The sequence below is a fragment of the Rhinoderma darwinii genome, chromosome 1, assembly GCF_050947455.1.
Source record: "Rhinoderma darwinii isolate aRhiDar2 chromosome 1, aRhiDar2.hap1, whole genome shotgun sequence".
NCBI classification, from domain to species: domain Eukaryota; kingdom Metazoa; phylum Chordata; class Amphibia; order Anura; family Rhinodermatidae; genus Rhinoderma; species Rhinoderma darwinii.
The window spans coordinates 664578733-664590736 of NC_134687.1; the positions used below are offsets into that span (position 1 = coordinate 664578733).

Genomic DNA, 12004 nt, shown 5'->3' on the forward strand with positions numbered 1-12004 from the left:
ATTAAGGGTAATGAGGTTTTCTCCTGAAGACTGCTGCATAATGTTTTCATCTTCTACTTTATAATTGATCGATAACGTGAAGTTTCCCTCAGAATCCGTACTGGGATTTTCTGTTAGGATTAAAAATGTATTGTGTGATTTTGTTACAAAACACAAAAGTTTACATATTTCTAACATTCAAATTAGGCTGGAAACACAAATGCAGTGTTTTGAGCCAAAGGTAGATAAAGCAGGAGGGAGATGTTTAAAGAGGCTCTGTCACCAGATTATAAATGCTCTATCTCTTACATAACCTGATTGGCGCTGTAATGTAGATAGCAGTGGTTTTTATTTTGAAAAACGATCATTTTTGAGCAAGTTATGAGCTAGTTTAGATTTATGCTAATGAGTTTCTCAATAGACAACTGGGCGTGTTTTTACTATTTACCAACTGGGTGTTGTACAGAGGAGTGTATGAGGCTGACCAATCAGTGTCCTACACTTCTCACTGTTCCAGCCCAGCATGATCCACAGCACAGTGTGATTGTGCAGTGAAAGAAGCTGGGCTGGAACAATGAGTTTTTCAAAATAAAAACCACTGCTGTTATCTACATTACAGCGCCAATCACATTATGTAGGAGATAGGACATTTATAATCTGGTGACAGAGCCTCTTTAACCCCTTAAGGACACGGCCAATTTTAGCCTTGAGGACAGAGCAATTTTTTTTACATTTCCCTCTTTGCATCTCGACGCTCATAACGCTTTTATTTTTTGTACGACGTAGTTGTATGAGACTTTGTTTTTTGCGGGACGAGTTGTACTTTATGTGGGTACCATTTTTTGGTACAAATACATTATCGTTTAATTTCTATAAATTTTTAATTAGATTAAAATGCAGAAAAAAAGCAGTTGCGCTGTAGTTTTAATATTTATTTTTTTACACCATACACCGATCATAATAAATAATGGTATACATTTGTAGTACAGGTTGTTACGGTCGTGGCGATACCAAATATGTCTATATTATTTCATGTTTTGGGACTTATATTTTAAAAAGTTTATTTATTATAAAAAATGTGTGTTTCTGTGTATTTTATTTACTTTTTATTTATTTATTTACCATTATTTTTTTTTTACATTCATTTAACTTTTTTTTTTAATCCCATAAAGGGATTTATCATTTTGATTTTTATTTTGTAACTGTAATGTACTGGCATAGATTTATATGCCAGTACATTAGCCTGTTACTGATCGTACACAGGCAGTTGTTAGGGCATACCTCAGTATGCCCTAACAGGAAATATGTTCAAACAGCCCTGGGGTCCTTCACTGGACCCTGGGCTGTCTGCCCATACGAGTTGTGGGCTTTGATCGCGTCACAGTTATTTTCTGTGACGCGATCAATGTGCAGTCCCCTCTCCTTGAACGCTGCGATCAGCTGTCATCGCGGCGTTCAAAGGGTTAACAGCGGAGAGATGTTTCTCTTCTCTCCGCTGTCAGAGCGGGGCCGTGGCTGTGTATTACAGTCGTTGCCCCGCTCTCGATCGCACACACAGAGACGGCAGGGACGGCTGTCACACAGGACGAGTATGCTCGTCCTAATGCGCGAAGTGCTCGCCGCTCAGGACGAGCATACTCGTCCTGTGTCGGCAACCAGTTAAAGGGAATGTGTTGTCAGCAAAAATTTTTTTTTTTTTTTAAGTTAAACAATTAGTGTGTAGGTGATTAAACATTGTTCTAATTTTTTTTATTTTTTTCACGAGTCAGGAAATATTATAAATTAGATTCTAATTTATAATATTTCCCATTGCTGGTCACTAGATGGAGCAATTCCCAAAATTGCAGCATTGCATGTGGTAAAGCAACCACATTGCTTTATGCTGCAAAATTGGGAAAAAAATCCCTCGCTCTAGTGAGCTCTCAGAATCCCCCCCTCCTTTATCCTGGCTAGTGCCAGGAGAAACGAGGGGATTGAACGGTCTAACCTCCTACACTGTGTGTCGCCATTTTTTGAGCTAACACACAGTGTAGAAGGTTAACATACAGTAGTAAACACACTGAAACACGAACATACATAGAAATCACTTACCTGCTCCTGTCGCCGCCGCTCCCTCCGGTCCGTCCGCTCCGTCTACTGCCGCTGCTCCAAGTGCACAAGTCCGGAAGCCGCGACCGGAAGTAGTAATCTGACTGTCCGGCCGCGACTTCCGGTCTACAGGAAAATGGCGCCGGACGGCGCTCAGTTCAACTTGGACTGTGTGGGAGCGGCGCATGCGCCGTTCCCACACAGACGGCGTACACCATAGTGGATGGAACGGGCCCCGTTCGCATTCACTATGGGACTGTAGCTGCCGTATTCCATGTCTGTATGTGTCGTTAATCGACCCATACAGAAATGGAAAAAAAAATGGCAGCCCCCATAGGGAAGAAAAAGTAAAAAAATAAAAAAAAGTAACACACAAACACACAAAAAAATACAAACGTTTTTTATAAAACATGAACATCAAACTGATATAAAAAAATTTTTGGGGGCGACACTATTCCTTTAAGAAATGCCTTTTGAATCGACCACTGGTTTCAGCCCAAAAACCTGCCTCAAAAACGATAAGTGCGATTCTAGCCTTATAACGCTTTAAAACCTGACTTGATCATTTTTTTTTCGTTGAAAAGTAGAACCTTGTCCGGCAATGACGTCTGCCCTCTGCCAACACATTTGACCCTTTAACCCCTTAGTGATCACCAATACGCCTTTTTACGGCAGTCACTAGGGGGCTTTAGGCTAGGGAGCCACCTTTTCATGGCAGCGTTTTAGCCTAAAGTAGCGCCAAATGATTTAATTTAAGCTCCATTCTCTCAGCTACCGGAGGTAGCTGAGGGCTCGGAGCAAAGACCAGAGGCCATAACGAGTGGTCTCTGGTCAGGGTATTGCTGTGATTCGTTAAATCACAGCACTCACCGCAGGTTGCCGAAACAAAGCCCCCCTCTCACTGCCGATTCCCCCTGCTACATTGTTAAAATAAAAGATGGCGCATGCATGCGCAGATATTAAGCTCTGTCCAAGCTGCCTGTGGCAGCAGCTGGCACAGCAACCATCAGGGACCATTCTGACAGGTTTATCACAGAGATCACCTGATCTTGGACCAATCACAGACCGTTATTTTTATAACACAGCCAGGACTTGGGCTGTGTTTCTCTCTACTCTAATTGCAGTTGTTTTGTGAGAGAAGAAATAAATCAGTCTGCGTCCTGTGCTGTGAAAAAGAAAGTTAAAAAAACACAGCGATAACCGACTATCATGTATATATATTATTATATATGTATAATAATAATATATAGATTAGGGTCAGTGCTAGATTAGAGTTAGGATTTAGGGCTGTAATAGCAGTAACGCTAGATTAGGGCTTAATTAGGGTTAGGGCTTTATTTTATTTCATTTTGTACGTTTGTTATAAAAAACACATACTAAAAAAACACAAAACATCTTAGTGTTATTCTTAGGTTACTTTAGGTTCTAGTAGGACTTATTGTATAGGGTGTGTGCGTGTATGAATAAAATATATATATATATATATACATACATACACATACACATACACACACACACACACACACACACACCACAGAAGAAAGTGGGACATAGAATAAGATTAAAAACACTGTTGCTGTTTGGCATAGCAAGCAGGTTAGCCCGCTCTATGTATCACATAGCGTTACAAATAGGCTGCTACCTGGCTATATACCCTACGCCTCATGATTTATGCATTATCCCTCCATGTTTCACACACTGCACCCACACTTCACGCATCACTCACATTCCGGACCCTTATGCACTATACTCCGTACTGCCCCCTATATTTTACACATATTATTACTACTTGCACATTACACACAATTCATTTATTTTTTTTACACATCCCATGCACCACACGCCACTCCCCTCAATGCCAGTGGGAGTGGCTATTATTATTTAACATACCTGAGCACTCTCCTTCGGCAGCATTTTTGACCTGGCTGCGTCCTGCTGGGATTATACCTGCCCAATTTGTGAGTTTGGCCTTTTTTTGTGTTTTTAAATAATATATATATATGTCTCAGAGAATGTACTGTGCAAAGCAAGCCTACACCTTGCTATGCTCCGACAGTTCTGAATCGACAGTGACGATTCTAATTCCACCACTGGACCCCATAGCCCTGTGGTGGTAGATACAGCAGACGCTGTCGAGGTGTCAAGTGCAGGGCTGAGTGTTGTAGTCCCTCCTGCAGTGTGGGATCCCGCACTATAATCCCCCCCCCCCAAAGTAGCCCAATTGAAAGCGACTCCAGGAATTAATGTCAATGTCGCAAATTTTACCCGCTATGATGTTTTTTCATTTATTCGTATGTGATGCACTTCTACAATTAATTGTTCGGAAGACTAATCTTTATGATAGACAATTTGTTCGGCAAAAGCCTGCATGTATTTATTTAAGAATGTGGAACTGCACAAATGTCCCAGAAATGAAAACATTTCTAGGCATTACTCTCAATATGGGCTTTCTTAAAAAAAAAACCATCTGTCCGGTCCTACTGGACCTCTAGTGCTGTCCACGCTGTCCCTGTATTTGTAGCAGTGTTGTCCAGAAATCGCTATGAAGCCCTAATGTGGTTTATGCATTTTACCAAGAATTCGGAAGTCCCCCCAGGATGTGACCCAGGCTATGATCAGCTTAATAAATTAAGACTATTAATCGTCCTTCTAAGGGATTTATTTCTAAATTTGTATACCCCTGACCAAAATGTATCTGTAGATCAATCACTTATGAGCTTTAAAGGCCGTCTTTCTTTTCGTCAGTTCATCCCCTCCAAACGAGTCAGATATGGGGTAAAATTAAACAGTGTGCGAGGGCACAACGGATAAACCTGCGGGTTTAAAATCTATAAAGGCAGGGACCGCCAAATTCATCCCCCAGGCTGCCCAGAAACTATTAGCATCTCTGGCAAAATAGTGTGGAACCTAATGGAGCCATTTCTGCACAAAGGGTACCACGTCTATATAGACAAATTTTATACAAGTGTTGCCCTTTATAAATCCCTCCATGCTGCAAATACAGGGGCCTGTGGGACAGTACGGAAAAAGAGAGTGGGATTCCCACAACAGTTGGTGTCCAGGTGTCTGGAAAAAGTAATATCCATGGCACTTGCAGGTGAGGAATTACTTGCAGTGAAGTGGAGCGACAGGAAGGATGTCTACATGCTGTCCACTGCATTCGGAAACCACGGTGACAATTAGAGAGATGGGGGGGGGATACCACTGGAAAGCGGAATCCTGTCTGGGTAACAGACTACAATAAATTTATGGGGGGGGGGGTGTAGAACTTTCCAACCAGGTGATTCACCCTTACCTGGTGAAGCGAAAAATAAGGCCTGCTACAAAAAGGTAGCAATCTACCTAATTCAGATAGCTACCTATAAGAGTTTTGTTCTTTTCAAAAAGGCCCAAGAAACGCTCACTTTTCTTCAGTACCAGGAGCAGGTTATGGAGCGTCTCCTTTTTGATTCCACTATACCTGCGAGTCTGAATATGTGCGTAGAATTTCAGAGCGCCACTTTTTACACAGTGTCCCTTCCACCGAGACCCTTAAAGGGATCCTGTCATCAACATCTTACCTGTTAAACTAGCCTGACCCCTCAATGGCCGCAGCTGTCCAGAGTTCGTTCCTGTTCTCTTCTTTCCTGAAGTCCTCCTCTGTCTGTAAATATAGTCGTTTAAACTTTTCCCGCCTTTTATGGTAATTATTTTTCCCTCTGGGACGGAGCTTCTTAACCATGCCCACTGCCACCACCTGTCCAGGCCTGACTGGCTAAGGAGTTATCAATCAAAAAGAAGGAGGTGGAGCCCACTCTGAGATGCTGGAGGAATGAAAACCTGACTCTTTTCAGATGAAGATTTGACTCTTTTCTGCTCATTTGCATACAGCATGGGACCACTGAAAAACGGAATACTAAAGCTACAGAGCTTACTTAGAACATATTTATAGCTTAGATGACAATGATTTTTCACCCACTTTCACCAGGTATTGCTGGCTTTATAGCTAAAATGCTGGTGACAGGTTCCCTTTAAGTATCTCAGTAAAAGGTACCGGGTAGGTAGTAAGCATGGAAAGAGGAGGGATACCCGCTTTTACCGCCCCATGTGTCCATAAATCCAGTTTCCAATTACTAATATTAACACCAAAAAAAAAGAGGGTGGGGGTCTTTTTAGGGAGTCAATTTCTTTATATTTTCTTTTCTCCCTTTACCCCCATGAAAGCACCACAGGAGTTGCCTATTGATCCTAATAGGAACAGGAAAACACGAGAGGTGAAAAGCCTCTCCCACAGCAGTGTTTTCCTGTCCCTACATGGGAACCAACATGAGAGAGGTGAGGGAGATGAGGCCTTCTTACCAGGGCAGTAGGTCGATCGGCACTTTCCTTCCTCCTCTTTTCAGCTACCGGAGGACCCGTTCTCCGGAGCAGGTCCTCATATGACCGGATCCTGCCCTCCAGGGGAGTATAAGCTGGCAGTCTAACATGATCTGTGCGGGTTCGGTCTCCCTTGGGAGGTCCCTAACCAGGTCCTCCATGTGCGCCCCACTTCCGGCGGAAGTGACGAGGGACAAGAAACCGGAAGTAACGCTGCTCGGCGCAAAATTCAAATGGTAGCCCTGTATCTGAGGTCTGCTATAAAGGTAAGGCAATATTTTCTTCTTTCCTGTTTATTGTTTCTGGTATCCTTACAGTATGCCTGAGACTGACATGACCTCTCTCTCTCTCAGTTGGCAGAGCCTAACGCTGCCCCTGGTCCTGTGAGTATTACTCTTAAAGGGACAGTGTCATGATTTTTTTTTTTCTTCATTTGTGTTTTTATTTAATAAAATATTATAATGACTTTATTTTTTTGTAGGCGGAAAGCAGGTGTCATTATGAAGACCAGCCATACTGCAGGTAAGGTGTGTGTCTCTTGTCGGTCTCTCTCTCACAGCCTCCCCCGCTCGCGGCCACCCTGCTCGCACACCTGCTGTAACTGCGTGTATGTATGTATGTATGTATGTATGTATGTGTAGCAGAGCTGTGTGTATGTGTAGCAGTGCTGTGTGTGTGTGTACGTGTGCGTAGCAGAGGGGTGTGTGTGTGTGTGTGTGTGTGTGTGTAGCAGAGCGATGTGTGTGTACGTGCACAGCAGAGGTGTGAGTGCGCGCATACACACACACAAATCCCCCCCCCCCCTAACAAGCAACTGCGCCGCACACACTGTGGGGGGGTGGGGGGTTGTGTGCAGGGTTCTTGTGGGAGGAGGTTGTGCGATGGAGGGCGTTTGTGGGGGGGGGGGAGCATGCAGGGTGCTGTGGGGGGGTTGTGTGCAGGGTGCTTGTGGGGGGGTTGCGTGATCTTTTGCATGGTCGTGTGGGGGGTGCGTGCAGGGTGCTGTTGTGGGGGTTGTGTGCAGGGTTCTTGTGAGGGGTTGTGTGATGGTTTGCGTGGGCGTGTGTGTGGGGGGGGGGTTGTGTGCAGGGTGCTTGTAGGGGCGTTGTGTGGGGGAGGGTGCATGCAGGGTGCTTGTGGGGACCTCTAGTATTTATTGAGAGGAGCAGACAGACATCTGCTGTAGGTGAGTATAAGTATTTATATTTTTCACATTAGTAACTTTAATTTTTGTGTTTTGCATGTTCCGCTGGACCTATTGGACTACATCGTAGATTCTTTGGACTACTGCGATGATCTACGTTTTTTTTTTATAAAATGGTTAGCGAGGATTGTGTGGGGAGGTTTTATTTCAATAAAAATATTTTCTTATGTCTCTGTTTTTAATCCTCTACTAGCGCCTTGGTAATGGTAGTTGTCTTTTTGACGATGTCCATTACTAAGGCGGGGCTTGGTGTTAGCCAGTAAAAAGCTAGCACTAACCCTCATTATTACCCCGGTACCCACCGCCACCAGGGGTATCGAGAAGAGCCGGGTACGATCCAGTAACCGACCATCTGTTGTGATGGCCGGGCACTGGGGCAGCCGCAGGCTGGAATTATCAGGCTGAGAAAGGGCCAGAAAGCGTGGGCCTTCCCACCCTGGTAATGCTTGGCTGCTGCTGTGTTGTATCTGGCTGGTTATGAAAATGGGAGGGACCCCACGTAGTTTTTAAAAAAATAAATACAAATTAACAAAAAAAATACGTGGGGTCCCCCCCCATTTTTTATAACCAGCCAGATACAACACAGCATTACCAGGGTGGGAAAAGTCAAGTTTTTTGTCCCTTCCCGGCCTCATAATAACAGCCCGGCTAACCCACTGCCCGGCCATCACTACAGATGGTCGTGTACTGGATCGTACCCGGCTCCTCTTGATACCCCTGGTTGCGGTGGGTACCGGGGTAATAATGGGGGTTAGCATTAGCCTTTTTACTGGCTAACATTAAGCCCCGCCTAAGTAATGGACGTCGTCAAACAGACAACTGCCATTACTAAGGCGCTAATAAAGTATTACAAATACAGAGACATAATAAAATATTTTGATTGAAATAAAAACTCCCCCACACAATCCTCGCTAACCATTTTATTTAAACAAAAAACGTAGCTCATCGCAGTAGTCCACCGAATCTACAACGCAGTCCAATAGATCCAGCAGAACCTACAAAAAAACAAAGTTAGGACTGAACGACACTTCAGTGAAATGCTTCAGTGTGTTATCCGTAACGGAAAGCGCACTGAACCATTCATTTCTATGGGGCCATGAACACTTCCTTTTTATTTGCGTTTTATGTTTCTGTGTGCGCTTTTTGCAAGTTTTTGGGCGCGTAGTTAGGACTCCTACTGACTCTGTAAACATTTGGCGCATTTTATGCACCAAAGAATTGATCCAACGCTTCTTTTTTACGCAACACGCTTTTTAAAATCGCTTGCTTTCCCATTGATGTAAATGGGAAGTTTAATCAAGCAGGACGGTTTTTTTCACGTGTTTTTTTGACACATTTTGTGTGCGCTTTTTGGCGCATAAGTAGGACATTTGGCACGTTTTACGTGCAAAGCAATTGACTGGACACCTCTTTATTTAAAAAAGTGCGTTGTATGTATTAACAGCGCGTTTACCAATTATGTAAATAAAAAGCGTAATCAAGCGTTTTTTGATGTGGTTTTTGTCACGTAAAATGCGCCAAAACAACACGTCAAATACACGCCGCGTGAACCTGTCAACTGAATAGTCATTCACCACAGGAGCTTCCCTCTTGACTTTCATCATTCTGAGCGGTCCGAGGCTCTGCCAGCTACATTGTAAAAAGCTCTCCCAAAATGGCAGCCGGACAATGCTTAGCAATTTGAAGACGCCTTTTCCTGGCTTGTAGCCAAAAATAGGGAGGGGGGGGGTGAGTCTCCCTCCCACATTTACGGCAGCTGTGAGTCAGCTTGCTTTCCCTTATTCACCTTGCTGTAATTCTGGGAAGTGCTCCTTCTGGTGGCCAACATAGGAAACCATGTCAAATTATTATTTCATTTTTAATACCATCCACCTTGTGGAAGAGAAAAACAAAACACAGCAAAAAAACGTAAAAAATATAATAAAAAGAAGTAACTTACTTAAAAAAACAAATTTGCGTCACATTCCCTTTAAAGTGTAGCTAAACGTTCGACAAACTTCTGACATGTCATAGTGCCGTGTCAAAAGTTTGTATTGGTGGGGGTCCAAGCACGGAGACCCCCACTAATCGCTAGAACAAAGCAGCCGAAGCGTTCGTGTTAGCGCTCAGCTGCTTCGTGTCTGTTCGGCTTTTTCCGGAAATGAATGTATCGGTGTACGGACTGAATAGAAAGTCTATGAGCCCGTACTCCGATACATCGGCTTTCCGGAAAAAGCCGAACAGAAATTAAGCAGATGAGCGCTCACACGAGACCTTCAGCTGCTTCGTTCTAGCGATTGGTGGGGGTCTCCGTGCTTGGACCCCCACCAATACAAACTTCTGACATGGCACTATGACATGTCAGAAGTTTGTTGAATGTTTAGCTGCACTTTAAGGGCTTTTTATGAATACCATTGTGGGGTACATGCAACTTTTTAATCATTTTTTGTTCAATTTTTTTTAGGCAAACTGATCAAAAAACAGCATTTTATTTTTTTTAAATGTGGCATTCCCTGTTCTGTATAAATCATATTACCTTTATCCTGTCGGCTATTTTTATAATTTTTTTTTATTTTATTGATTGAGCAGAGTAAAGGCTTGGTTGTAGTTTTTATTGGTACATACGACTTTTTTATCGCATTTTATTACAATATTTTTTTAGTGCAAAGGTGATCAAAAAATAGCGGTGTTCACCATGCGATTTAAATAACGTTATATTGTAATAATTCAGACTTTTTACGGATGCTGTGATACCAATTTTGATTATTTTTACAATACTTTAGAGGAAAAGTGGGAAAAGGTTTATTTATTTTTTGTACACCTCTAAAAAAAAAACTTTATTTAAAGAGACTGTCACCACATTATAAGTGCCCTATCTCCTACATAATGTGATCGGCGCTGTAATGTAGGTGACAGCAGTGCTTTTTACTTAGAAAAACAATCTATTTTTACCACATTAGGAGCGATTTTAGCTTTATGCTAATTAGTTTCTTAATGCCCAAGTGGGCGTTGTACAGAGGAGTGTATGACGCTGACCCATCAGCATCATGCACTTCTCTCCATTCATTTAGTCAGCGCATAGTGACACTGCATTGTTCGCTATGTGCTGTCTTAAAAAACAAAAACCTATTGGTACAAACAGGAAATGGTCTCGTCAAATTAAATGTAAATACATGAATGGAGTAAGAAACGAGATCCTCTGTAAAACCAAGTGTATCTTGGTGCACTGACCCTCAACATCTGATATAAAGCCTATAGGTGTGGGGTACAATTAACACAACAATGTAGCAGAAAGAAGAATAACAATCTTTATTGAAAAAATAACAGGATAAAAAAGACGAAGGCATCCCGCCGAAACGCGCGTCGGGTCTGACGATCTCTCCTGCCTGAGACATCACCATGGGTATGTGACTAGCTACATTTATCTTCCTGTGTTGTTTTTATGGACCTGATCTGTACTGACATACAGAGATCTCACTAATGTATTCATCCATTCATTTTGTTCACCTGTGCTGCATAAGTCTCTGTTTTTTCTAGTTTATACTTCCAATCCATTTGTTTGGTCCCTATATTCAACACAACTGCTACTACCATACATATGTGTTCATTTACCCATGGTGCACTTGTATCTCTGGCATCAGATGAACGTTTTATTCTCATGCTGTGCATGACTCATCTTTTTTATCCTGTTATTTTTTCAATAAAGATTGTTATTCTTCTTTCTGCTACATTGTTGTGTTAATTGTACCCCACACCTATAGGCTTTATGTGCTGTCTTATACTGACATATTAACGTTACTGAAGTGTTTAGACAGTGAATAGACATTCCTTCCAGCCAGGACGCAATGTCTATTCACAATCCCGACACTTCGTTAACATTTGTTTGGTACTTACAGCAGAGCAAAGCGTAATCTCGCTGTAACCTGTCATTTACAGCGAGATCTGGCAAGGTTACGCTTGCTCTGCTGCAAGTACCACAGAAACATTAACGAAGTGCCGGGATTGTGAATAGACATCGCGTCCTGGCTGGAAGGAATGTCTATTCACTGTCTAAACACTTCAGTAACGTTAATATGTCAGTATAAGACAGCACATAGCGAACAATGCAGTGTCACTATGCGCTGACTAAATGAATGGAGAGAAGTGCATGACACTGATGGTTCAGCGTCATACACTCCTCTGTACAACGCCCACTTGGGCATTAAGAAACTAATTAGCATAAAACTAAAATCGCTCCTAATGTGGTAAAAATATATTGTTTTTCTAAATAAAAAGCACCGCTGTCACCTACATTACAGTGCCGATCACATTATGTAGGAGATAGGGCACTTATAATGTGGTGACAGTCTCTTTATCTATTTTTAACACTTTTTATTAGTCCCTGCACGGGATTTGAAC

General features: G+C 42.5%; 3 protein-coding genes and 1 long non-coding RNA gene across 6 annotated transcripts in view; 2 read left to right on the plus strand and 2 right to left on the minus strand.

The window, feature by feature from the left end:
• LOC142664662 (uncharacterized) overlaps nt 1-12004 on the plus strand; it is a 429232-nt gene that overhangs the window by 97794 nt on the left and 319434 nt on the right. The gene's annotated exons all lie outside the window — the stretch shown is intronic.
• Nucleotides 1-12004, minus strand: part of LOC142664641 (uncharacterized) — a 154272-nt gene that overhangs the window by 9714 nt on the left and 132554 nt on the right. The window lies entirely within an intron of this gene.
• The window catches only part of LOC142664743 (uncharacterized), a 37394-nt gene continuing 25435 nt past the window's right edge, over nt 46-12004 (minus strand). Inside the window, exons 7-8 of one of the 2 annotated variants that reach the window (XM_075844045.1) lie at nt 5628-5710; nt 46-110 (exon numbers count right to left, since the gene is read on the minus strand). In XM_075844045.1, coding sequence (XP_075700160.1) covers nt 5649-5710 — 62 coding nt within the window. In that variant the 3' untranslated portion in view covers nt 46-110; nt 5628-5648. Of the gene's footprint in view, nt 111-5627; nt 5711-8532; nt 8623-12004 lie in introns of those variants that run through there. The other variant, XM_075844053.1, reaches the window with a different exon arrangement.
• LOC142664817 (uncharacterized) lies at nt 6775-10147 on the plus strand. Its single transcript, XR_012851390.1, has 3 exons — nt 6775-6806; nt 6905-6945; nt 10071-10147. It is a non-coding gene; the product is annotated as an uncharacterized LOC142664817 (long non-coding RNA).